General features: G+C 43.8%; 1 protein-coding gene across 1 annotated transcript; it reads right to left on the reverse strand.

Annotated features, from left to right (window-relative positions):
* Positions 1-2,218: 2,218 nt before the first annotated feature.
* On the reverse strand, positions 2,219-14,583 carry LOC132586302 (trypsin-like). Its single transcript, XM_060258323.1, has 5 exons — positions 14,443-14,583; positions 11,547-11,715; positions 10,160-10,413; positions 7,867-8,003; positions 2,219-2,457 (listed from the first exon to the last, which is right to left on the reverse strand). Exons 1-5 carry the CDS (start codon positions 14,534-14,536, stop codon positions 2,278-2,280), a joined length of 834 nt encoding a protein of 277 aa, XP_060114306.1. The 5' UTR covers positions 14,537-14,583; the 3' UTR covers positions 2,219-2,277.
* Between the last annotated feature and the right edge of the window lie 11,971 nt (positions 14,584-26,554).

Below are 26,554 nucleotides of genomic sequence, written 5' to 3' on the forward strand. Positions count from 1 at the left end.
GCCGTGCCGGCACTTTGGGGAAGCGCCGCGAAAGGCTGATGATTGGCCAAGGGGGTGGATGGGGTGGGAGGACGGAAAGGGAGAGGGTGCCGCCCACACAGCAGTCGATCCGGCGTGGATGGATTTCCCACTGCAAAGTCCGCGGAGTGGATCCGGTGTGGATCCGGAGGTTTTCAAAAACTCCGGCAGCATGCTGAAAAACATACTCCGGTGTAAAACCCCTGAAGCGCCGGAGCAAAGCGTGGCGCCGGAGCAACAGGTGCGAAATCCAGGAAAAGATCCGGAGGTAAATGGGGCGCTACGCCGGAGCAAAGGCTAGTGCGAAAACGGCCCTAGAGATATTTATTAGAGGCAGTCTTTATCTATTAGTTGTGAAAAGCCACTACAGACAACAGGGGGTGGATAATAGCTCTGAATATTCCATCTCCAAAGGAAACCACCTTAACTCCTTGAAAATAGAAAACTAATGCTGCAAGGTGAAAGATGCTATCCTCACTCTTCTATTGTTGTGCTGGCACTCCATTCTAGCCACTCAGTGTTCTACCACTTCTTTCTGCTGCATGTCTATACTTTGGTCCTATTAATTCCCAGCACCCCATCGAGCTAGGCTCTACCATTTGCCCATGCCCTCAATCCCTTGTTTTCAATGAGGAGGGAAAGAAAAAAAAATGAAGGGGGGATAGTGTTGATGATGACACTCCAGGAATTCCTCTAACCTCTGTACTAAAGATCATAGAGATTGTAGGGAGTTCTAGAACATCTCCTGGAAGTGAAGTTGCATTCTCAATACTTTGGCCTGGAATTGATATCGCATCACTTGGGATTTTTCCCAGACTCTCAACCATAGAGATTGGGAGAAAGTCCTAGAGTGTCACAGAGGTTATGATGTCGCATCCCCTGAAACCTCACCCTCCTAGGCACTTTCCTCGAATTTCCTACCTTTTTCTGGTTCAGGGTTTGAAACTTTATGCGGGCTGAAAAATCACATTACTGACATGGCCACATGTAATTTCTACAATGATGCTAATAAAAGCTCCACATGGGCATTTGAGGACGCAGCTACAATACAGAAGGGAAAGCTGAAGCTGCCTCTCCCATAGGGTTGCCAGCCTCCAGGTGGGGCCTGGAGATCTCCTACTTTTACAACTTATCTCCAGCTGGCAGAGATCAGCTCCCCTGTAAAAAATTACTGCTTTGAAGGGTGGACTTTATAGCATTGTACCATGTTGAGGCCCCTCCCCTCCCCAAACCCTGCACTCTCCTGGTTCCACCCCCAAAGTCTCCAGTTATTTTCAAGTACAGACTTGGCAATCCTATTCTCCCCACACACTGTGGTTGTGAGCAGAAGACAGCCAGCTTGCATTCATGTGATACAAAACCGCCATTGCACATCTGATACAAAGAACTCATGGGAGAGACAAGGTGTTTGTAATATGTAGAGACATCCTATTACTTAGAGGCAAGTGTTTGCACTTTGTGTTTGCACCTTCCCTCCCCTTAAATGCTACCTCATGTGGGTCACATAGCCCTGACTGAGCAGGCAAGACAATAGCCATGGTTTTAAAAGAGTAAAATGCTGTAGCACGATTGCCCTCACAATTGGTAGAATGGAGGTGATGAAAGAAAATTCTATTTCAGGGGTGTCAGACGTGACCCAAGAGCCATATCAGGCCCCCAGAGGGCTCCTATCAGGCTCCCGAGCAACTGGCAGTTGGCTGCTTCTTTCTCCCTCTCTCTTGCTTCCTTCTGCATTACAGCTTGCTTTGCCAGGGTAGCTCAATTGCACAGGAGCTATAGAGCAAAACCTCTATTTTTCTCCATTGGCTGAGGCTCCTCCCCAGCTTGCTTTGCCAGGCTAGCTCAATTGCACAGGAGCTACAGAGCAAAACCTCCATTTTCTCCATTGGCTGAGGCTCTTCCTCCCTTGGGGAGGAAGGAGGGGGAGAGCTTTCTTTGCCCAGTTCCCCAGATCCCATGGGAGAAATACAAAGAAAGCACTTTTACGACTACCAAGTGCTGATGTTTTAAGCATGTTTTAAGGGTTTTTTTTTAAAAAAAATATTTAATTGTGTTTGTTTGTATCCTTTATAAATTTTATATCTCTTCTACCTAATCTTAAATAGGTACATACGTGGCCCGGCCCGACATGGCCCAGCCTGACAAGGTCTCATTTATGTCAGATCTGGCCCTCATAACAAATGAGTTCAACACCCCCTGCTCTATTTCATATAATTTATTTCGAGATCATGGGTGCCAGCAAGGCCATCTCCCTTCTCACTAGCACCAGCTCGCATCACGATTAAACGAGTTCCTTTGTATAGTGTCCTGAATCCACTGCGTGAATCTGCAGATGTTGGTATACACTCCGGGCACCCCTTTCTGTGCACAGATCTGCATGCCCCAAGAGACGATGCCTTGAAGTCTATTGTTACACACCAAAGGTCCACCAGAGTCACCCTGCAGAGAGAAGGAGAAGTGACATTAGCATCAGGTGAGGCCACATTTTGGGATGACAATTACAGGTGTTCAGTCCAATGCCAAGTGAACCATGGAGCTGGATCAAGCACTCAACTCAACAATGCGTGACCAGCGCATACCTTGATTTATTGCCCTTCACTTATAGCAGAACCTGATACGATTATCCACACATCACGTGTAGACTTCTAATGTGCCATAATTCCATATGAGTGCATGGGAAGAAAGCAGCACAAGGCTATTAAATGCAGGTTTCTAATAATGTCTTTTGAATTTTTTTTTTAAGCAGGTTTCTTACCGTTATAATTAAAAGATGTCTTGAAAAATGTATGGGCAATTCTTGGTGAAATCTCAGGAGCTTCTGAATAAGGTTAGATCCAATCAGGGTTTTTCTTTTTTAATTAGTCTTTATTTTTGCTAAATCTCATTCAGTTCTCCTCCTTACAATGACTACCATCCTACACGACTGTTGTCCTGTGATCTCCAAGGTAGTCTTTGTAAGGGGTAAAGGGGGGCCCGTCCTCCCCTTCTTCCTCCACAGAAATGCTGGTTGGATCTAACCCTAAGAGCAGAGGGACAGCTGCTGAATCAGAAATATTGTTGGGTGTCATCAGCTTGTTGGTGAAATACCACTCCAAGACTGATAATGCTATAGTCATTACATGCTTTGTTTTTTAAGACTCGGTGGTGAAACCCCTACTGATGGAATGGAAAAGCCAATGTCCCCTCTAATTTCCCACCCCTGCTACTGAGCAAAGCAGTTCACATCCTGAACAGAATATACCTGATGTAATTTTAAAATAGAAGCCCCGGGGTGCAGAGTGGTAAAGCTGCACTACTGCAGCCTTAAGCTCTCTGCTCATGACTTGAGTTCAATCCCGGCAGAAGCTGGGTTCAGGTACCCAGCTCAAGGTTGACTCAGCCTTCCATCCTTCTGAAGTTAGTAAAATGCATACCCAGTTTGCTGGGGGGGAAAGTGCAGATGACTGGGGAAGGCAATGGCAAGCCACCCCATAAAAAAATCTGCCGTGAAAACGTCGTGATATGACGTCACCCCAGAGTCGGAAACGACTGGTGCTTGCACAGGAAGTCCAGTAGCACCTTTACCTTCACCTTTTAAACTTTTTATTCCTAAAATGGGCAACGGGCAGTGTAAGACCCTGTGTGATTCCACACTGCTGCTGAGCAGGGCTTCCTGCGTTAATGAGCAGCTGCTCATGCACACAGCCTAGAAGGAAGTAGGAGTCCAGAAGCACCTTTAAGACCAACAAAGTTTTATTCAGAATGTAAGCGTTCGTACGCCTGCATACTTCATCAGACAATGGAATGGGGTACAATGAACAGAGCTACATATAGCAGGTGGGCAGTGGTTTCTCACGCAAATGCTATCCAGACCAAATGTTCTTTCAGTTTGTTAATTTCATTATTTTGTCACTGGATTCTTTGTACCACTTTGCATTCTTAACCACTGCCCACCAGCTATATGCAGCTCTGCTCACTGTACCCCATTCCATTGTTTGATGAAGTCTGCGTGCATAGGAAAGCTTGCATTCTGAATACAACTTTGTTGGTCATAAAGGTGCTACTGGACGTCTACTCTGTTCTATTGCTTCAGAACAACACGGCTGCCCACCTGGATCAAACAGCCTAGAAGGAACACTGGTGGTGGCTAGGGGGTCATGCTAAGTCGGCAGTGACTATGTGGACTCTTGATGTGCAGCAACCATGAGCGTTATCAGGACAGCCACTGCCATGTTCGGAAGCAGCCTCAGAATCTCCGATCAGTGAGTAATGCAGCTGTGCTTGTCAGTGGTCCCCTACTTCCCCCTTCCTAATCAGACTGTGGAACAAACAAGCAGTGCATGAATGGTTGTATTGAGGCTGTGGTTCACATTCCAAGGAGGCAGGACCAATTTGCTTTATTGATGCTGCTGAAAAGAAAGATGCTGGTTTTGGGCTGATTCTGCACTATTGCTCCGTGCCAGATTTCCATTTCTCTCCAGAGCAAGCTAGTGATCTTGCACCAGCTGCTCCATGTCACCATTTTGTGCCGGGGCAACCTGTGATTTGCCGCGCTGCAGTGTAAACCTGAAAAAACAGGTTTACGTTGCAGTGCAGCAAATTGCGAGTTGCCCCAGCACAAAATGGCGGCATGGAGCAGCTGGTGCAAGATCACTAGCTTGCTCTGGAGAGAAATGGAAGCCTGGCACGGAGCAAGGTTAGTGTGGAATCAGCCCAGTAGTTTTGGTAAGAAACAAGGTGGGTTTTCCACAAAGCTTTGAAGTGGTGTGCTCTCCAGCCCACAGGAAACCTGCTGGGAACTTTCTCTGTGTAAAATACCATCAATCTGCAGCCAACATATGGCAATTCCATAGTGTTTCCGAGTTGAACAGAGATGGTTTGCCATTGTTTGCTTCTTTGCAGTGACCCTGGACTTCTTTGATGGTCTTCCACCCAAGTACTGACCAAGGCTGACCCTGCTTAGCTTTCAAGATCTGATGAGATCAGGCTAGCCTGGGTCATCCAGGTCAGGATACACTGCCTGAAACTTCCACGATGTAAGAAAGGTGAGATGGAGATCAAATTAGCGATACATAAATGTATATGTACAGCAGCTACCTTGCAGATGACATCAGCAGTCCTGGGGGAGTGAAGTTCTCCTCTCAAATTATGATTAGTGCCTGAAATCTTTCTGCGCAGTAGGGAATCCCTTCTGGATGCAGTCCTACACAGTCACACCCTTCTAAGCCTACAGGGTTTAGAAGGTGTAATATCTCTGCTTAGCCTGACACGGTAAGGGAGCAAGCCTAAAGCAGATCTACTCAAAAGTAACTCCCATTTTAGTCAATAGGGCTTCATCCCTGGGAAGACTGTAAACTTTTGGAACTTTGCACTTTTTAAATTTTGGCCTGCATGGCGCAGGGGCATAGACTTTTCAATTTCCCGAGGGGTGGGGCTGGGGCCCAGCTAGAGACATTTGATCCAGTGACATCATAGGGAGGAGCCAGTGACATCGCAGGGAGGGGCCTCTATTATCGCTACCTATGAATTTATGGAGAAGCTCCCTCCCCATAAATTTAGGGAGCACCCCCCCCAACAATGCCCATGGACCGGGCCAAATCCAGAAAAAGGTGGGAGTTGGCCAGTGGTATCTCAGAGGTCTCTTGCTGTGTCCTGTTTTTGAAATTCACTTTTAGAATAGTCACTTTAAGATCTGCAAATAAACATATCAGAGCCAGTTTGGTGTAGTGGTTAAGTGTGCGGACTCTTATCTGGGAGAACCGGGTTTGATTCCCCACTCCTCCACTTGCACCTGCTGAAATGGCCTTGGGTCAGCCATAGCTCTGGCAGAGGTTGTCCTTGAAAGGGCAGCTGCTGTGAGAGCCCTCTCCAGCCCCACCCACCTCACAGGGTGTCTGTTGTGGGGGAGGAAGATAAAGGAGATTGTGAGCCGCTCTGAGACTCTTCGGAGTGGAGGGCGGGATATAAATCCAATATCATCATATCATGTGCATAGGACAAACTAACAGTCACAAATTTGACAGTGAAAGGCAATACAGAAAAGCTTTAGGGGAACATTTCCCTTCCCCCCCTGTAGTTTTCTGATGACCCTGAAGCACAATCTCCTTTACCTCTCCCCGCCCCCAACAGACACCCTGTGAGGTAGGTTGGGCTAAGAGAGCTCTTAGAGCAGCTGCCTTTTCAAGGACAACTCCTATGAGAGCTATGACTGACCCAAGGCCATTCCAGCAGCTGCAAGTGGAAGAGTGGGGAATCAAACCCGGTTCTCCCAGATAATAGTCCATGCACTTAACTACTGCACCAAACTGGCTGTTACCAACTATATGTTGGGTTCAGTATATGCTACAGTTTACAGCTGCTGCTGATACCAGGGCTTGACACCTAAATCATTCAGTTTTCACTTATACTCAGAAATCAAACTTTCATTTCATTTCATGTATTCCACATATCCTGCCCTGCCCAAAAAATGGGCACAGGATGGCTCGCATCACAAAGCCAACAGCAGCAAAACAATAAATAGGATCAATGATTAATAGCAAAAAAGGGCTCATGTCGAATAAAATAAGTGTGTGTGGAAACAGTGTACATGCACACAAAAGCTGATGCCCAGATTAAAACTTGGTTGGTTCTTAAAGGTGCCACTGACCTCAGATTTTGTTCTTAAAAGCCTCTAATCTTCATGGCCACACTCAATCTCACTTTCCCCCCAAATGTAAATTGGAACCAAGTAAGTATTTTGAATCCACCACCAAAGAGAGCCTGCAGCCTGACTGTCGGTGCATTAAAAGTGGAGGGGGAAGGAGTGTCACTATTATCTTGACAATTGCTGCCCTATCCAAGGCTGATTGGTTCATGAGACTTTCAAGGCAAGAGACAAGCAGAAGTGGTTTGCCACTGTCTTCCTCTGCACAGCAGCCTCAGCTAATTTGGGATATGAGGGCTGTGACTTCTTTTTGTATTGAAGGATGTCTGTAGCTGAAGATTGACAGGAAGCAAAATTAGCATTTCTAAGGAGCTGAGCTTGGGTTGTAAAGTCATTAAGTCATTCATAAAGTCATTCACTGACTTTGAAGCTCAGAGGGAAAATCACACACAGCCTTTGAAGTCCTTTGAAGCCCCAAATCCTGTGTTGATTGCTTGGTGGGGGCTTAGCCCCGGGTGGGAAAATCCGGGGGGGGGGGCTGGAGCCCCCCGTGTACTTTACGCCTATGGCATGGCATAAGTAACCATGTGGACCTCAAAACTGAGGGCAGCTTCATACAAGAGGGCCCTATGCATCCAGCCAAGAAGAAGACTGTAGAAGAAGACTGTAGATTTATACCCCGCCCTTCTCTCTGAATCAGAGTCTCAGAGTGGCTTACAATCTCCCTTATCTTCTTCCCCCACAACAGAAACCCTGTGAGATGGGTAGGGTTGAGAGAGCTCTCACAGAAGCTGCCCTTTCAAGGACAACTCTGCAAGAGCTATGGCTGACCCAGGGCAATTCCAGCAAATGCAAGTGGATAAGTGGGGAATCAAACCTGGTTCTCTCAGGTAAGAGTCCGCACACTTAACCACTACACCAAACTGGATCCCTGCAAAGGAACCATGAGAGAGCCAGATCTATTGGCTTCAACTTGGCAGTGCTGGATTGTCAGTTCAGAAGAAGTGTTTGTGACAGTTAGCACCAGCAACAAACATGCACAGAACACGCTCAGCTTCCTTGTGCAAAATTGCCTTTTGGTTGTGACTGTCTCATCTGAATGCAGAAGTGTTCCATGCGTTTGGTGGCATGGAGCATCACGTCCAAATGCATTGTGAGCTGCAGTTCCCGAAGGCATCTCCTTACATGGTATGGGGAGGGGAAATCACCAGTAGAAGATCTTTTACCTGACAGGAGTCGACCCCTCCTTTCCTGACACCAGCACACAGCATGTTGCCAGTGATCATATTAGGATAGGCCCGTTGGCACTCTTCGTTGGACATTGTGTAGACCTCTGCACACTGCAGGATGTCGGGAAACTCTGCTGCAAACAAAGAACAGTGATAATTCACAGGTGAATGAAGGTTGTGGTCCTCGTGGCTTGCAAAAAAACAGATTTGTAATTACTGGCAACTCAAAGAGCTGCATGACCACAGTATGCCCTGTTGGTGTACCACCCCAACAAATTTCCACACATACAATAAGTTAAGCTATGAATATTCTATATAGAATTATGGTATAACCTTTCAAATGACGCAATTGCTAGAAGGAGGAGGAGGAGTTGGAGACTCTTCACTTGGAGACTCAGAGCGGTTTGCAAACTCCTTCCCTTCCTCTCCCCACAACAGATACCCTGTGAGGTAGGTAGGGCTGATAGAACTCCAAGAGAACTGTGACTGACCCAAGGTCACCCAGCAGCTGCTTGTGGAGGAGTGGGGAATCAAACCTGGTTCTCCAGATTAAAGTCTACCACTCTTCACCATCTACCATCAGAGTGGCTCTCTTAGAAACATAGGGTTGTCTCTCTCCATCCTGATTGGCTCTTAGCTAGCCCTTTTGCATCCAGAACAACAGGAAGGGCTTCCCTCTCTACTTTCTCACTCTCTCCTTAGCATGAGGCAAAGCAGCTCGGGGGAAAGAGTGGGATTGCCAGGCTGCCTGGAGGAATCCCAGCTGAAAGGAGTAAAGCCACCATTACCCTAGTGGTGCCAACTCCAGAGGTTGGCAAAGTCCCAGAAATTTGAGGGTGAATTCTGGGGAAGGCAGAGTTTGGGAAGGCATTCAGTAGGGATGTGATGCCATACAGTCCACCCTCTGAAGCGTCCATTTTCTCTAGAGGGACTGATCTCTGTAGTCTGGAGATCAGCTGTAATTTCCAGAAGAGCTCCAGGCCCCACCTGGAGGTTGGTAATCCTACATTCCATTGTGGCAGGCTTGCTGTTTTCCTGGACAGAGGCAGGGGGTGGTCTTACTCTCTTCTCTGTTCTCAAGGAGCCTGGGTTAAGGGTCATTTTATGTGGCCAGCTAGGTAACTTTGGGTATCAAACTGTTCATCCTGAGAGGGAGGGAGGGAGGGAGGGAGGGAGGAAGGAAGGAAGGAAGGAAGGAAGGAAGGAAGGAAGGAAGGAAGGAAGGAAGGAAGGAAGGAAGGAAGGAAGGAAGGAAGGAAGGAAGGAAGGAAGGAAGGAGCTATATTTCAGCTATACTTTATGAAAGGTTCTGGAACAGCCATTGGAGTGGTGGTGGTGAGTTGGTTTGAGGCCATGATGCTCAGAGAAGGAGCTACCCCTCTGCTTTCCCTATTTACCACCCCCTCCCTTTGCTATTAACTTCAGAGTGGGGGGGGGGGAAGGGTATGGAAAAGAAAGGAATGTAGAAGTAAAAGTGTATGAATTTTGAAAAGCCAGGGCAGACTGGCCATTTGACTTACAGGAAAATTTCCCAGTGGGCCAATGCCCTTGAGGGCCATTGGTGGTCAGATGTAAGCAGAGCCAAGCCCCAGAAACTTTGCCACTGCCTCAGGGTTCAGACCCTTCACCAGTAATGACAATTAATGTTAGCTCACCAATTGTCTCTTCCTGCACTGCTGCCAGTTTGGGGGAAGAATGCAATGGGTGAGCTCATGCTATTGGTGGCCTCACTGAGCTAAGTAGCCCTGAAGAACTGGTCAACCGGGTTTGCTCCAGGGCCATTTTCACTTCCCAGGCCACTCCTCTGAAAAGCCCCCAAGAATTTGCATGTGAACTCATCATCAGCACTACAAAATATCTTCCAGAGTTCAAAATATCAGGAAAGGGGGAACCCTCAGAGAAGCTGGAGCACATGACAGAATACAAGAGAGGAGGGAATCAGAGATAGAGCATTCCGGGGCTTTTTTTGTAGCAGGAACTCCTTTGCATATTCTTAGTACAGGGCCTACTGTAAGGAGAATTGGCGACATCAGGGGTGTGTGGCCTAATATGCAAAGGAGCTCCTGCTACAAAGAAGCCCTGGTGCATTCATGACATTTAGGAATCTGAGTGAAAGGCAGAGGGGGAACAAAAGTGAGAAAGTAAAAGGGGAACAGGATAACTTGTGGAACTCAGAGAAGTTAAGATGGAGATAGCAAGAGTTGGTCACAGCCATTCTTTGTCTCGTTGACTTCTGCCAATGGACACCCCTGTCTCATACATTGTATATATTTGGAAAGCATTACTGTACATTGTGGGGACTCAACGGTGCCCCAGCCAGACACCAGGCATCGGGTATTAGGGGCAGCACATTCAGTAGCCAGTCCAATGGGCCTGACAAATTCATTGATGTTGGCGGGATTGCGCAGCCGTATCAACATGATGTCGTTGTCGTGAGTAGTGGGGTTATAGCCCGGGTGTGGGAATTTCTGTGCTGACGTGATGCATTGCTCCGACCCCTCATTGGCTCTCAGGCTGTAATCTCCCATCCGTGTGTGAATGTCTCTGCAGAACAAAAGGGAATTTTAAGCAATGAGAAACTGGGTAAAAACAGTGTACATCATTAGTCTTTACATTTAGCTGATGAGATCCTGACAATCAGGGCTTTTTTTGTAGCTGGAACTCCTTTGCATATTAGGCCACACACCCCTGATGTAGCCAATCCTCCTGGAGTTTACAGTAGGCCCTGTACTAAGAGCCCTGTAAGCTCTTGGAGGATTGGCTACATCAGGGGATATGACCTAATATGCAAAGGGGTTCCTGCTACAAAAAGAAGCCCTGTTGACAATGACATGGGAACAGATAAAAGAATCATAGAACTATTTTCCCAAGTGTTGCATTTCACAATAAAATGCAAAAGTACAGAGCTCAAAACGAGAGCTGCCATGTTTCATCTATGAATAGGTTAATCCATTAAGTCAATCCATTGATTCCTGATGTATTAAAAGGTGCCTCTGATTTATTGGGCAATTAAAAAAACAACAACAATAGCTTTTCAACTCTAAGTAAGCTCTCTTAGAAGAGGAGTTCCATTTCTCTCACACAGGTGTGAATGCCTCTTCTGACATGGAGTTATCTATATGCAACATCTAAAAACAAAGTATGCTTTATTGTCCAGAGTCCTCCTTTGATTCAGAGGTAGATTTATGCAAGATGGCATCAATTAAAATCTTTTTTGAGAACTCCCATCAAGCTGTGAAAACACCCATGCGTAGTAACCCAGTTAATGTTCAAAAGGCTAAGAATTTAGTAGCTACCAATTCTCATCAAGCCAAAGGATACCAGGAATCCAGAAACAAAAATTGGTATCAGTCTGTCAGATGTTCAGAAAACTGGAAGCTCAGGAACAACAGATATTCATTAACACAATGGACACTGGGGATCCAGAAGCAATTGATGCTCATCAATCTCATAAGTGCACAGGGAACCCAGGAATGACAAATGCTCAGCTACCTAATGGATGCTTTAAAAAACTGGGAATCCAGAAATAAATGATGTACATCCGTCTCATAAATGCTCAGAAACTGGAAATCCAGAAACAGTTAATGTTCCTCAACCTAATGGATGCCTAGAAAGCTGGGAATCCAGAAACAATTTGATGTTCCAACCCCATACCCAGTTGCCTGTAGTTTCCTTACCCTTGGGTATCACAGTGGGCAGCAGTAAGTACCCAGTTCTTCTCTATCAGAACTGCTCCGCACTGGACATCTGGCCCATTTTTCCGGCTGTTGGATAGGATGACCTGGTAGGGCTGACCGTGCTTTTCACAGTCCTGCCCACCAATGATCCTTTCATCCTGTGTAGCCACTGGGGAGAAAAACAAACAGCCAACATTAGAGACAGTTTCAGCCACACCTTGAGCTTCAACCACACCTTGCAGAGTCCCATTGCTGAACAGGAGCAGCTTAACCTCTTAGTGGGTTTTGGAACTGGTGCTCAAGAAGAGAAACTGAGGATTGGTTGGTGGAGGGTATGGAACTCACTGGCAATGCAATCACATGCAGCATGACTGCAGTCAGTAGGCTTAGAACCTGAGTAATTCTATATAGGAGTGCCCTGGGGTTTTTGTTGTTGTTGTTGTTCAGTCGCACAGTCAAGTCCGACTCTTTGTGACTCCATGGACAAAGTCACGCCAGGCCCTCCTGTCTTCCACCATCCTCCGAAGCCTACTCAAATTCGTGTTTGTTACATCAGTAACGCTGTCCAGCCATCTCATCTTTTGCCGTCCTCTTCTTCTTTTTCCTTCTGTCTTTCCCAGCATCAGGATCTTCTCCAGGGAGTGCTCCCTTCTCATTGGGTGGCCAAAGTATTTGAGCTTCAGCTTCATCATCTGACCTTTCAGGGAACAGTCTGGGTTGATTTCCCTTAGGACTGACTGCTTTGATCTTCTTGCAGTCCAAGGGACTCTCAAGATTCTTCTTCAGCATCACAGCTTGAAAGCATCTATTCTTCTGCGCTCAGCCTTCCTTATGGTCCAGCTTCACAGCCTGCTTAGCCTCTGTGATTTGGAGAGATCTGGCTAGCCTGAGCTATCCTAATCAGGAAGGGGACATCTATAAGGGTTCAAAAGTCGACAGCTCTTGTCTACTGCACAGTTACATTTCATTTGTGAGTGTCACTCAATATGCATGAATCCCAACAACAGCAGCAAAAAAAGCTGAATAAAAGTTGAATAATCCTATCACCAACAAAAAAGTTGAATGCTGAGACTAAGGGACAGTTAGAAAAAACACATGGAAATATGTTTTTGTATATGACAGCAGCGGTGAGATTATTATACGCTCAGAAACAGAAATTTCCAATATTGCCTACAATGGAAGAATGGCTAGTGAAGATGGTGGAATTTACAGAGATGGCCGAGCTCACTTCTCTTTTCTCCAGGCCAGTTTGGCCAGGGATCTTGGAGGTTTCTTGCCGTCTTCTGGGCTTGGTGCAGGGGTCATCAAGGGTGTGGGAGGGAGGTATTTGTGAATTTCCTGCATTGTGCAGAGGATGGACTGTCCCTGGAGGTCCCTTCCAATTCTATGATTCTGTGATCACAGAAAATCACAGATCACACTATGAAGAAAGGTTGAAACGCTTGGGGCTCTTTAGCTTGGAGAAACGTCGACTGAGGGGGGACATGATAGAGGTTTACAAGATAATGCATGCGATGGAGAAAGTAGAGAAAGAAGTACTTTTCTCCCTTTCTCACAATACAAGAACTCGTGGGCATTCGATGAAATTGCTGAGCAGACAGGTTAAAACGGATAAAAGGAAGTACTTCTTCACCCAAAGGGTGATTAACATGTGGAATTCACTGCCACAGGAGGTGGTGGCGGCCACAAGCATGGCCACCTTCAAGAGGGGGTTAGATAAAAATATGGAGCAGAGGTCCATCAGTGGCTATTAGCCACAGTGTGTGTGTGTGTGTGTGTGTGTATATATATATATATATATATATATATATATATATATATATTTTGGCCGCTGTGTGACACAGAATGTTGGACTGGATGTGCCATTGGCCTGATCTAACATGGCTTCTCTTATGTTCTTATGTTCTAAAAGACATTATCTACATTTATGGTTAACTAGAAACCCCTTATAGACTTTTTTACATGAACTGGAAAAAAACACAAAGTGATCGCTTAATGTTTTAAATATTAAGAGGAGAAAAAATAGATTATAGATAAGGGAGAAATTTTAGTAAGGTAATTCTAGAGAGGATGATTAGAGTAAATTATGTTGTACCAGAGATGTACAGAGTCAGAAACAACTGGTGCTTGCACAGGGGACTACCTTTACCTTTAGTTGTTGATGAAAGTCAAGCTATTCCCTTACTTATCTCATATTTGCTATGTTCTTTTTCCTATTCTATTTTTATCTGAGTTTCCATTTTATGTATGTTGCTTAAAATTTTAATTTTAAAGCTTGAATGAAATGGACTTACTTCCAAGAAGACCTGTGAAGGACTTCTCCCTTACAGTGATATCATAAACAGTTACTCCTCTTTGACAGTCAGTGGAGTCTATGGGTTTAGAAGCATGTAACCCTGCCAGAGTGACAGTGCACCTTATGTGCAAAACGACTTGGTGTCCTACTTGAAAGACATCCTGTTTCCTCCAGGACAACAGGTAAAATACATAGACATATAAACACAGGGAAAGAGAAGGACCCCTGGAGAAGCATTGCTGATCAGAAGAGATACTACTCTGCTAGAAGGACCAATGATTCGATGCAAATGCAATATGTAGCAGCTTCACGCATACAGACATTCTGGCACAATCACAGAAAAAACACTGCATATAGAAGATCCCAAATTCAATCCCAAACAATCTCCCATGAAAGGGATTTCAGGAAAAACCATCATCTGCCTCAGAATTTCCAGAGCCATCGTTTCCTGGACCAGAAAACACTGAGCCACATGGACCCAGTATTATGCAGCTTTGTACGTTCCTATTGTGGATGTGCGTACATGCGGCTTGGTCTCTCATGCGCCCATTCCCCAAATATGTTTTTTCAGCCACACGCAGAGAGGAGGTATTTCCCTACCTGAAACTGCCTGCAGAAACAGCGCTGCACTCAGAAGCCTCACGGCCCTGCAGGGAAGCAATGCCCTGCAGGGAAGCAACGCAGGCGCCCGCATGTGAATGTTTTCGTCCTGGGAAGTGCTGTTGGATTGAGAGCAGTTTTATTGTCATTGGATTTGTCACTCTTAAATCCCTGCTGGCCCCACCTCTCCTGCCTTTGCCTAGAAGCAGAAGGAGCCAGTTATGTGGGTTTCCTTCCCACGCCCTCCCCAAGTAGGCAACTTGCCTGCTACATGGCCCTTGGGAGCACCTCCAGCCACAGGAGTGAGGACTCAGAAGAAGGAAATTCCCTGCTGAGTCCTTGGTTCTCAGATCAGATGGCTATTTTCTAAAGCAGCCTTAGCCTGTCTTCTGTATGGGGCCAGAGCCACTTTGTTCTCTTGTGTTCCTCAGCAGGTAGGTAGCCTTCTCTGGAGCTCACAGATCTGCCTGTGCCTAGATAAAGGGACACATATATGGCTGGCTTTGTAACCCAAATTACTACCCAATTAAGGTGAAGTGCCTGCACGGGTTTAATCCGCTTTCCCTGGCTTGGATCCAAGAACTTCACTGGAACTGTTTTGTGGATCACAGCGGGTGGGTGTACCCAGGGGTGGAATTCTAGCAAGAGCTCCTTTGCATATTAGGCCATACACACCTATGTTCTTATGTTCTTATCTTGGAGAAACTTCGACTGCGGGGTGACATGATAGAGGTTTACAAGATTATGCATGGGATGGAGAAAGTAGAGAAAGAAGTACTTTTCTCCCTTTCTCACAATACAAGAACTCGTGGGCATTCGATGAAATTGCTGAGCAGTCAGGTTAAAACGGATAAAAAGAAGTACTTCTTCACCCAAAGGGGTGATTAGCATGCGGAATTCACTGCCACAGGAGGTGGTGGCGGCTACAAGCATAGCCAGCTTCAAGAGGGTCTTGCTGCCAACAACAGAAATCTGGCTTTCCTCTTTTGTCCCCAAGGAGAGGCATGCTCCAGAACTTCAGATCGCAGCAGCCAAAACAACAAAAGAAGCAGAGGGAAAAAAATGGTATTTTGAAACAACAAGGATTGGGGAATAGGCTTCTGAGGTAAAAGAAGCCCTCAACTATCCTTTATTTTAAACCTCTCTGCTCCAGCTCGCTCCAGCATGCTCCAGCTGGCTCACAATGAAACAAAATGTAATAAGCACAGGGCCGGCCATGCCACTGGGCAAACTAGGCCCCCGCATGTGACTCAGTGGAATTATTAGTGCTGGGATGCTCCAGAAGTTAGCCTTTCCTAGGGTACCGTACAGTCTAGGGCTAGCTCTGAATAAGCAGTTAAAGCAATTTAAATCCAGGGCTTTATTAAAAAAAAACCCAATTAAAATATGTCCTTCTTTAAAAAGTAGTTAAAATATAGAACCATGTCTTCACTTTATGTCTTGAAACTGTGATAAATACGTAGTCATTTGCTAGAAATCAGCTAAAGCATTTTGGTTTTGTTTTCCTCAGAAATGGACACTCCTATATGTGCTCTTTCTTTCCTACCCACCCTAAAAAAAAAGTACTTGCTTCTAGGCTCCATTGTTCAAACCCCCTGTGCCCATTTTGCTGAACTCTAAGATTTGACAAACTTTCTCATATTTTCCCCCACAAAAAATGGGAAAATAACCAAAGCATATAAAGCAGACAGATGGAAATCTTTATCATGCTACTATGGCCACATAGTAATTTAAAAAGTATGAATGGAGTAAGGTTTTATTATGGCAATTATAATTCAAGAAGCATTAGTACACCTTCCGGTGATGTCAGGGGTGTGTGGCGTATGAGTTATGCAAATGAGTTATGCTAATGAGCCCTGGCACATCTTTTTCTACAAAATGACCCTTGTAAGAGACCATAACAGACACAAAGTCCTTTTGCAGGGAGAAGGGAACAATTAATTGAGCTCTTACATTTAATCTTATGTGTCAGATATTACTGGATGGTTCTCATAAACACACAGTGTCTATTAAGGTAGCAGGCAAACACTGGAGCATCTGGAAAAACACCTTGTGCTTATTATTGTACTACGATTATTGTACTACAAGCCTACAACTTTCTGTGACGCTGTGCTGCCATCCTGCTTTGATGCTTCTGGTCCTGCCAGTGCTAGCCTCCCTCACTTCTCCACACAACACCATAAATCACCTGCTGTTCCTAGAGGAAAGGAAGAGATGCCAAGATGCCACAACCATGGAGTGTCCAGGGAAAGTGGCTTTCAGAAGGTATCTGTGCTTGGGGTGGATGCTGCCTGGACTATGAGTCAAATGGCCCTCATCTGCACATCTTTCCTTGATCAATCACTCTGTGCTTATCCCTCTGCCACTCACTCATGTCTATGCAAGGAGGGCACTCCCTCTCCCTTTGTAGCCTCTGTAGCCTCCCCTGCAGAACTGCTCCATCCTTTCCAGTGTACCAACATTATCTGCAACATGCCAGCAACACTTAGTGTAATCTCTTTCTGCCATTTCCAACCCACTCTGTTGTCAGGTTTCTTCCTTATATAATTTAGACCAGCCAGAGAAAAGGAACTCTTTCACAATCTCCGATTTGCTCAGGGCTTTTTTTGCATATTAGGCCACGCCCCTGATGTCACCATTGTTTCACATAGGGCTTTTTCTACAAAAAGCAGGAACTCATTTGCATATCAGGCCACACCCCCTGATGGCAAGCCAGCCAAAACTGCATTCCTGCTAAAAAAACAAACACAACCCTGGATTTGCTGTAGCCCTTGTGGTTCAGATACTTACATCTCTTTGCTAGATAACCTGACCAAGCACCCCTATTTCCCATTCCCAGAGGAACTGAAGAGCTAGCTGAACATAAAAGAATTCCCATCTGACCTTTTCATCCATGTGTACTAGGAAGCCATCAAGCATACAAACATCCTCCCAATATGTGTGATCGCCAAGTGTTAAAATGATAAGAGTCCTGCTGGATCAGACCAATGGTCCATTTAATCCAGCATCGTGTCTCACACAGTGGCCAGCCAGGATGAGTCCTCAAAACAATGACCTCTGCTCCAACCAGTGTTTCCTAAGCTGAGTTAGCATGAGCTAGCTCACAGATTTTTAGCCTCCAGCTCACACATTTTTGGCTTAGCTCAAGAAAAATGGCCCCAGAGCAAGCTAGTTTATGCTCACAAAGTCGAATTTTTGCTCACAAGGCTTTGCAGCTTAGAGGGAGCATTGGCTCCAACCTTATTTTTCTTGCAGCATTTTTGTTCAGTTCCGCTCTGGTTTTCTGACCCTCTTAACAGTAGCCATTAAAAAAAAAGAGATAGTTCTCAATGAAGACAACAAGATTCATCCTATTGCCAGCTGTCCTAACAGCCATTCGGGTTGCTGCCACCTAGCCAATCAGAGATCATGTTGCCGTCCATCATGCTGCCACTTAGCCAATCAGATTTGGCTATGCAATCATATCACAAAGCCAAATCAGTCAGATTAATGCTTCCTATTATTAGTCTGAATTACAGAACATTTGTGCCCCAGTTTTGTAGGCACTTACCCCTAAATTATGTCTTAAATAGAGGTTGTATTACCCTGCATTTAGAGTTGCCAAGTCCAATTCAAGAAATATCTGGGGACTTTGGGGGCGGAGCCAGGAGACTTTGGGGGTGGAGCCAGAAGCAAGGGTATGACGAGCATAATTGAACTCCAAGGGAGTTCTGGCCATCACATTTAAAGGGACAGCACACCTTTTAGAATGCCTTCCTTCCATAGAAAATAATGAAGGATAGGGGCACCTTCTTTTGGGGCTCATAGAATTGGACCCCCTGGTCCAATCCTTTTGAAACTTGGGAGGTATTTTGGGGAGAGGCACTAGATGCTATACTGAAAATTTGGCACCTCTACCTCAAAAAACAGCCCCCCCTGAGCCCCTGATACCCGCGGATCAATTCCCCATCATTCCCTATGAGAATCGTTCCTGGAGGTGCATAATGGCTATGGGGGTGGAGCTTCCCCCGCCGGCCAGCTGGCTGGGGGAGGGGGGAAGCCTGTAAAACCAGGGGATCCCCTGCTGGGACCTGGGGATTGGGAAGCCTACCTGCATTTCAACTGAAGACACCATACAAATAAAGTAGTAAAAACAAATGAAATGCAGCAAAAAGTTCTAGTTTTCAAAAGTTTTATTGATTTCAAAAAGATTGAGGGTAGGGAATAGAGGGAGTAGAAGACACAATACATTTTGACCTTGATCTGCATAAAAATACTTTCAAAAAGTACAAGCTTAGTTCTTCAATACTTTCTTTACATGCATTGTCCCATATTATTATGTCTAAACTAAGCATCATCCACATTTTAGAATTTTATAGCATGTCTATTGTTAAAATTGTCTATTAGTTTTGACAATTCTAGTAAAGGCGGGCAAGGCAGCTGGCCCCCTTCCTAGAGCGCCGGGACCTAGCAACAGTGATTCATGCAACGGTCACCTCGAGACTGGATTACTGTAATGCCCTCTACATGGGGCTGCCTCTGTGCCGAATCCGGAAGCTGCAGCTGGTGCAGAACACGGCGGCTAGGCTATTATTGGGGCTCCCAAAACGGGAGCACATACAGCCAGGGCTGCGCAGACTGCACTGGCTGCCTGTTATACACCGGATTCGTTACAAAGTGCTGGTCATTACCTTTAAAGCCCTATATGGCCGAGGACCTGCCTACCTGAGGGACCGTCTTTCCCCATATGAACCCCAGAGAGCACTGAGGTCAGCAGGGAAAGACCTGTTGACTATCCCTGGGCCGAAGGAAGCAAAACTGCAGAGTACCCGCACTCGGGCCTTCTCTGTTGTGGCCCCACACCTGTAGAACCAGCTTCCAGAGGAAGTGCGGGCCCTGCAGGACTTTGACCGTTTCCGCAGAGCCTGCAAGCAGTGGTGTAGGGAGGGGGGGTGGGGGGCGGGTCGCCCCAGGTCTGGGGGGCCCCCGCATTGCCAAGGGGGGGTCCTCGCTCACCTGCCGCCGGCTGCAAGTTGGTGCGAAGTTCGCCGGGCGACGCAGATGGGCCCCTCGTGCTCGGCCGTCCTCCCCGCGAGAGCCCCGCAAGTCAAGTGAGGCAGGCAGCTTCCCCGCGCCACCTTTTCTCCTCGCGCTCGCTCTGCCTGCCCGGAAACATTTTAGCGCCGCAAAACGCTTCGCTGCGGCCGTGCCATTTAACACTTTGAAGTTCACGCAAGAGAAGACTTCTCCCCCCTCACTTCCGGTTCCAGGAAGGAGGGAAGGAGGTCTTCTCTCACGCGAACTCCAAAGTGTTAGACGACGCGGCTACAGCGAAGCTGGTAAGGTCCAGTTTCTGCGCTGCTTGGCTCAGCGCGATGGGAGGGAGGGAGGGTGACAATGACAGAGCACCATGCTGCATTGCAGTGCTGGGGAGAGAGGGAAGATGGTGGCGGGAGGGGGGGAATCCAAGCCTCGTCACGGGGGGGGGGCAGGTGACGAGACTGCGGCACGGGGGGTGGAGGCAAATTTTGTGCTCCCACTCTGCCAGCCCTGGGGCAGTGGTGGGTGAGTCAGCCCTGATGCTAGTCCCCGGTACCAAGAAGGTTGGGGACCACTGTCCTAGAGAGTGATGTGGAATTCACAAAACAACTTAACCCTTTTTTTTAAAGTATCACATGCTAGCAGAGTCTCATGAAGGTAGTCCTGGGAGCTCTCCAGTGCTGTTTTGGGTTGCCATGCCAAAGGCAACTCCAGGCAACAATGCCACGACTATGTGCCTCACATACAAGCTTGTATGAAGCTTGCAAATGTGCTTATTGCCTATTCTTAAGCATCAAGTGTCTCACATCACTCAAGGGGCATGCAAAAAATGTTTTTTTTCCAATTCAGGATATGAAAAACATTAGTTTTCCCAAATACCAATATTGGTATTATATTGGGACTTGGGCACACATTTGGAAAACTTGCTGAGTTTACTTGCCAAGTCATGTCAAGTGAACTCAGAAGGGATTTAAACTTTAAATGCCTTCTGAGTTTACAACTTGGTAAGTGAATTCTTATCTGTGGTGGCCATCTTGCGGAAGTGACATCACCGGAAGTGACATCATATCCTGTTTCTGGCGGCGTGCACACACATAGGGGGGCCCACATAAATCTTGGGCCCCAGGCCCCCAAAGCCCTAGCTACGCCCCTGCCTGCAAGACCTTCCTCTTTAGTGAAGCCTTCACCGACTAAACATTGAGTGACTGCTTAAATGATTTTATTATCTGTCAGAATAGCACCAAGATGTTAATTTTATTGTTTTACTGTTTTTAGAATTTTAATTAATTGTTACCTACTGTTAAAGTACTGTATCATTTGTTATATTGATTGATGTTGTTAGCCGCCCTGAGCCTGCCTTGGTGGGAAGGGTGGGATATAAATAAAAGGTATTATTATTATTATTATTTAAAAGTTGCTGACCAAGTTAATTTAACGTTAAGCTTCCACAATCTCTCCCATTCTTCTAATGTAATATTATGACCAATTTTTTTTGCCCATTGGACCATACAATCTTTTACAACTTTGTCTTGTGTCTTCATTTGAAGTAGATATGCAAATAATTTGGAGATTAGTTGTTCCTGTGGACCCAAAAGAATTTTATCAAATAGATATTGTTCTGTATTGAAACCTGTCACCTTGTCTTTGGCATATCTGGATTCCACTTGCATTCTCAACCACCAGTTCATTTTAACATCCATATTTTCCAGCTCTTCTCTGATTTTCAGTTGATTATCTTTTCCCAACAGATCCTCATACCTATAATTCTGATTTGATTTTAGGAGATTTGGATGAGTAAATGCTTCTACTGGAGAAATCCATCTTGGAATTTTTTGATAAATTCTAGTCTTTAGCCAAGACCACATATGGTACAAGGATTTTCGAAACCAGTGATTCTTAAAATAGGAATGGCCTTCAAGTCTTTGATACCATAAATATGCATGCCACCCCATAGTGAGATCATGTCCTTCTAACAACAATTGTCTCTTGTCATTCAGTAGTATCCAGTCTCTTACCCATAGAAGCGCAGAAGCTTTATAATACAATTGCCAGTCAGGAAGACCCATACCTGCTCTTAATTTAGTCTTGCAATATCTTTAATTTAATTCTAGGTTTTTTGCCTTGCCAAACATATTTAGCAACCATCTTGTTCAGTTCTTGAAAGAATCCACTATTTTAAAATATTGGAATTGTTTGAAACAGGAATAGGTACCTTGGAAGGATATTCATCTTTATTAAGGCTATTCTTCCCATTAGGTTCAAGTCATGCCATTTTTCCAAATCTTTTTTAATTTCTTTAAGCAGTTTGTCATAATTATCTGTTTTTAAGTTACTACACTTATTTGAAATAACAACATCTAGATATTTGATTCTTTTTTCATACAAAAACCCTGATCTTTGCTGGAAGGATAGAATTTGTTCCATCGTCAAATTCTTTGTCAGAAATTTTGTTTTATGATAATTAATTTTTAATCCTGCCCAGCGACCAAATTGTTTAATCTTATTTATAAGACAGTCTACTGAGTCCATTGGTTGTTCTAGTATAAAGACTAGGTCACCTGCAAAAGCTCTAGGTTTGTATTGTTCATCTTTTATCACAGCTCCCTTTATACTTTTATCTTCCCTTATTTGATTATTCAATACCTCTAGAGATAAAATAAAAAGTACAGGTGACAATGGACTGCCTTGTCTTGTACTTTTTTGAATGTTAATTACATCTGTTAGTTCGCCGTTCACTGTCACCTTTGCATTTTGTGAAGAATAGATTGCGTCCACTGCTCTCAAGAAGTTTTCACCACATTCCATGCCTTTCAGTTGCTGCAGCATAAAATGCCAACAAACATTATCGAAGGCCTTCTCAGCATCTAAACAAATTAAAGCCATTTGTTTCTCTGGATGAGTCTCATAATATTCCAAGATATTACAAACTGTTCTGACGTTATCTTTTAGATATCTTCTAGGAAGGAATCTGTTTGATCATAATGTATTATAGGCTGTAGAACTTCTTCAAACGTTGTGCCAGTATTGTAGAAAAAATTTTATAATCCACATTTAATTCGGAAATTGGACAATAGTTTTTAATATCTTTCAAATCATTATTTTCTTTTGGAATCAAAGATATCGTAGCTTCTTGCCATGAAACTGGTATTTGGCCTTCCTCTTGGATATTTTCAGTAAGACGCTTAAATGGTAAAGGCTCTTCATAAGCTTTGTAAAATTCTGCAGGTAATCCATCTGGACCCGGAGTTTTACCATTCTTTTGAGATGCCATTGCATCTCCAAGTTCCCTTATTGTTATTGACTCATTTAAATTTTTTTGTTGTTCTTCTGTAAATTGTTTGAGATTATTTTGGTTGATATATTCTTTTAAATCTATTTTATGAACTTGCTTATCTTCATATAATTTTTTATAGAACTGTTCCACAATTTGACATATTTCTTGCTTTTGAGTCTTCTCTTTGTTGTTCTCATCTTTCAGTGTTGTGATTATTCTTTTGGCCTTTTCTTTTCTCATCCTATAAGCCAACCACCTTCCAGGCTTATTGGCATGTTCAAAAATATTTTGTCTAACATACCTCAATTTAATCTCCATCTCTTCCATCAGAATTAAATTCAATTTGTGTTGCATTTCTTTCACTTTTTTTGAAATTCATGTTTTGTTGACTGTTTTTTAAGATTCTTTTCAGCTTCTCCAGCTTGTGACATTAAATTTTGAAAATTTTCAGTTCTTTCTTTTTCTTGATACTATATCTAATTGCAAGGCCCCTATAGTAAGCTTTAGCGGTGTCCCAAACTACTTGCATCTTCACCTCTGGTGTTATGTTCTGTTTAAAAAAAGATTCCATTTCCACCTTAGATTCTTTGAGAAAGTCTTTATCTTTCAAAATTGAAATATTTAGCTTCCATGATCTTCTCATCCGTGGACCTTTGAGCTTTATAATTACAGGGCTATGGTCTGAAATAATTCTTGTTTGAATTTCTGTGTCAACTAAGTCTTTAATCATACTTGCAGAGAGCCAACACATATTGATTCTTGACCAAGTTTGATGGCTAGAGGAATAGTAAGTAAAATCTTTGGCGTTGGGATATCTTGTTTTCCATACGTCAACCAAATCCATTTCTTCTGCTAATTTCCAAAAACTTGTTGGCAACTGAAGACCTTTACTTTTCATCTGTTTGTGCATTTTTTTGTCCAGTTGTCTGTCAGAAACTGCATTGAAATCTCCTATTAGACAATATTTTGCATATTCCAAATTTGATAATTTAAGACGCAAATCTTGAAAGAATTTCTCTTGATGGTCATTTGGGGCATAGATATTTGCCAATAATTTTTTTTTATTATCCACTGTAATTTCCACTAATAGAATTCTTCCATCTTCAGAAGCATACTGCAGTTGTGGGTTAAATCTATCTTTAACATATATTGCCACTCCCCTTTTCTTCTTATTCATGTCTGTTGCTGCAAATAAATTACCAAGTTTTTTATTTTTCAAAAAGTGTTGTTCTTTAGTTAAAATATGAGTTTCTTGCAGGCAAATTATGTCCATTTCCATTTTTGTCAAATATCTAAAAATCTTCCTCCTTTTGGCAGGAGAGTTAAGTCCATTCACATTAATTGAAACTATTGAAGCCATTATGGGTTTTGTTTATCATTACCTTTTTAATTTTTTTTTTTTTTTGGAATGCTGTCTTGTATGATATCTCCGTGATTCATTTGGATTTTCTTCACCAGAACTTTCTTCCTCCTCCTTTTCCTTGCCTTCTTTTTCCTTCACTCTATCCAGAAAATTCTGAGCTTTAAAAGTGGAGTTAATCCTGTATCTGTTCTCCTGGTAGGTAAAAAGAAGGCCTTCTGGCATTAGTCACATATAGTGTATTTCTCTTCCTCTCAAAAAATCTGTTAGCGCTTGGTAACTTCAGCCAAGTTCTCTCTCAAACGCCCATTTTGGTACCAAAATGGGTGTTTGAGAGAGAACTTGGCTGGAACTTTCAGTTGGCTTACGAGGAAGCTGCAGGAGCAGCGGAACGCAATCAAAGCCGGAGTTTGCGTGAAGGCAAGAATTTTTCCTTCAGAAGTCAACAAGCAACGGAGGGACTTTATTATTGTGGAACTTTATTATTGAGTCTTAGTACTCTGTTTGGAAAATTAAGAGACTGTGTGGGGTCCTCCCTGTAATACTGTATTTGATACTCTTGTTTGTCTTTAATTTCTACTGTATGAATGTATGCCTACTTTTGTAGGCTATTCATTATATGATATAATATAATTTCACTTAATTTTGTATATACTAGTCAAAAGTGTGTGTTTTTGCACAATATTTTTGATATTTTTGTATTCTATATATTGTGCTGCCATTGTTCTTTTGCGATGTTACATCACCAGGCTGATTTCATTGAAAGACAAAGAAGTTAAGAAGCACGTTCCCCTCCTTTTGATTTTAGCTCCACTTTATAGGACTGAAGATAATATGCTAATGGAATATTATTCATTGAGTTAATTTCTCCTGGATTTCCCATGAGGCAATACAGATATTATTTGTTACTTATGGTCATTTTCACAATTCAGAGTTGCCAAATCATTGCAGTTTCTCTGTTGCTGCTCAAGAATCGGAAAAGGAGGTTTTTTCTTTCGGTTTCGGTAACCCGAAGCAACTCGGACTGGCAGGTCCAAAGCCACTCCTTAATCTGACAGTTGAGGGGTCTTCCTTGTCAGGAAACTCAACTCCGAGACCCAGGAAGTGTCCTGGAAGGCAGACAGCTTGAGTTGTGGAATGGGGGTGACAGCGGCAGCTGCCTCCCGATCCCAGCTCGTTGTGAGCCTCAGTACACCGATCGCCATTTTTAAATGGCATCGGGGTTGACTGCCGGACTTCTCTTTTTCTTCTTCAATGAGCGTTTCTGCATGAATCTGCATAAGTTGAACAAGCTGTGTCATTACTAACAAGATATAAGTCTCCTTCTGTTTTCAATAACAAGTTTTGAGGCATTAATTCGTTAAGCAGGGGAACTGGAAAGCTGGGACTGAAGCAGAACACAGATAGAGGAAAAGGCTGAGAAAAGGGGGGGGGGGAACTCTCTTTCCCTTCTGAGGCTTCCAAAAGTTCCTGCCTAATTTGGTGGTTTTTATAATTTTATCATGAGAACTATGAATCACACCAGTGTCTAAAGACAGAAAAGGCTTGATGGCTGAACTGAACTGATCTGTTTTAAATTTCTTGCTGGAGAAAGACGTGGCTTTTGGAAAACTGACTATATATATGGATGAGAAGGACAAGCTGCTATAAGAAGGAGCTTGAAGTTTATGTTGAAGTGAGTTACAAATAGACATTTAAACTCTTATGGGATTTGTATGCTAGGCTATAAAGTACAGCTATACTGTTGGCTGATGGAAGAATACCTGTGAAACCTTTTAAAGTGGATTATTAATTCCTGATGGTGGATATTGTGGATATAACCCTCTATGGTCATTTTTTTAATCTGGTTTGAATATTTTTGACTTTTTATTTTTATATATCTTTTTTTTCTTTTTCCATTTTTCCTCATTTTCATACCTTCTGTGGAGGTTTTTTTTATCTTTCCATTTTTATTTTGGGAGTATTTGGACTGTTTTGTTTCTGTTTATTCTATTTCTCCCCTGGGTTATTTTTTGATTTTTAATTTCTGATTTTACCTGTGGATTACAAATGGGGCATTCAGCCCTGGATTACAATTTATAACTTGGAGCAGTTGGACAAGCGTTTAAGACTTGGATTTCACTGAAATATTTGCTTTAGTAATGACATCACAGCAAACTGTTTCTGTTGTAGTGAGTTGAACTCTTTTGGCTAGGTGGCACTATAGCTGGTTGCACTTGTCTAATATAAGTTCTATTATTGTTTTGGGTTTGGCAAATTATTGACAGAAGCAAGAAGGTTGTTTTTCTTGGATTTCTGTATACTACTGGTACTGTTTGATAGGTACTAGCTTATCTAATATAAACAAGAACACTGAGTTTTAAAACAAATTACTAAAGAGGCAATGCACAGAATTTGTGGTTGTGAGTCTAAATATACTAACAAGGATGGAAAATACAGCTGTTACTGGCTTTAAAGAG

Source organism: Heteronotia binoei, chromosome 17 (genome assembly GCF_032191835.1).
Source record: "Heteronotia binoei isolate CCM8104 ecotype False Entrance Well chromosome 17, APGP_CSIRO_Hbin_v1, whole genome shotgun sequence".
Taxonomy (NCBI): domain Eukaryota; kingdom Metazoa; phylum Chordata; class Lepidosauria; order Squamata; family Gekkonidae; genus Heteronotia; species Heteronotia binoei.

Excerpts from the sequence above, each read along its gene's own strand:
- LOC132586302 (XM_060258323.1), bottom strand. The coding sequence starts at position 14,536 with ATGCGGGCGCCTGCGTTGCTTCCCTGCAGGGCATTGCTTCCCTGCAGG. Across the intron at positions 11,716-14,442 it reads GTTTCTGCAGGCAGTTTCAG|TGGCTACACAGGATGAAAGG; the intron begins GTAGGGAAATAC and ends TTTTCTCCCCAG. Across the intron at positions 8,004-10,159 it reads CACCGTTGAGTCCCCACAAT|CAGAGTTTCCCGACATCCTG; the intron begins GTACAGTAATGC and ends CTTTGTTTGCAG.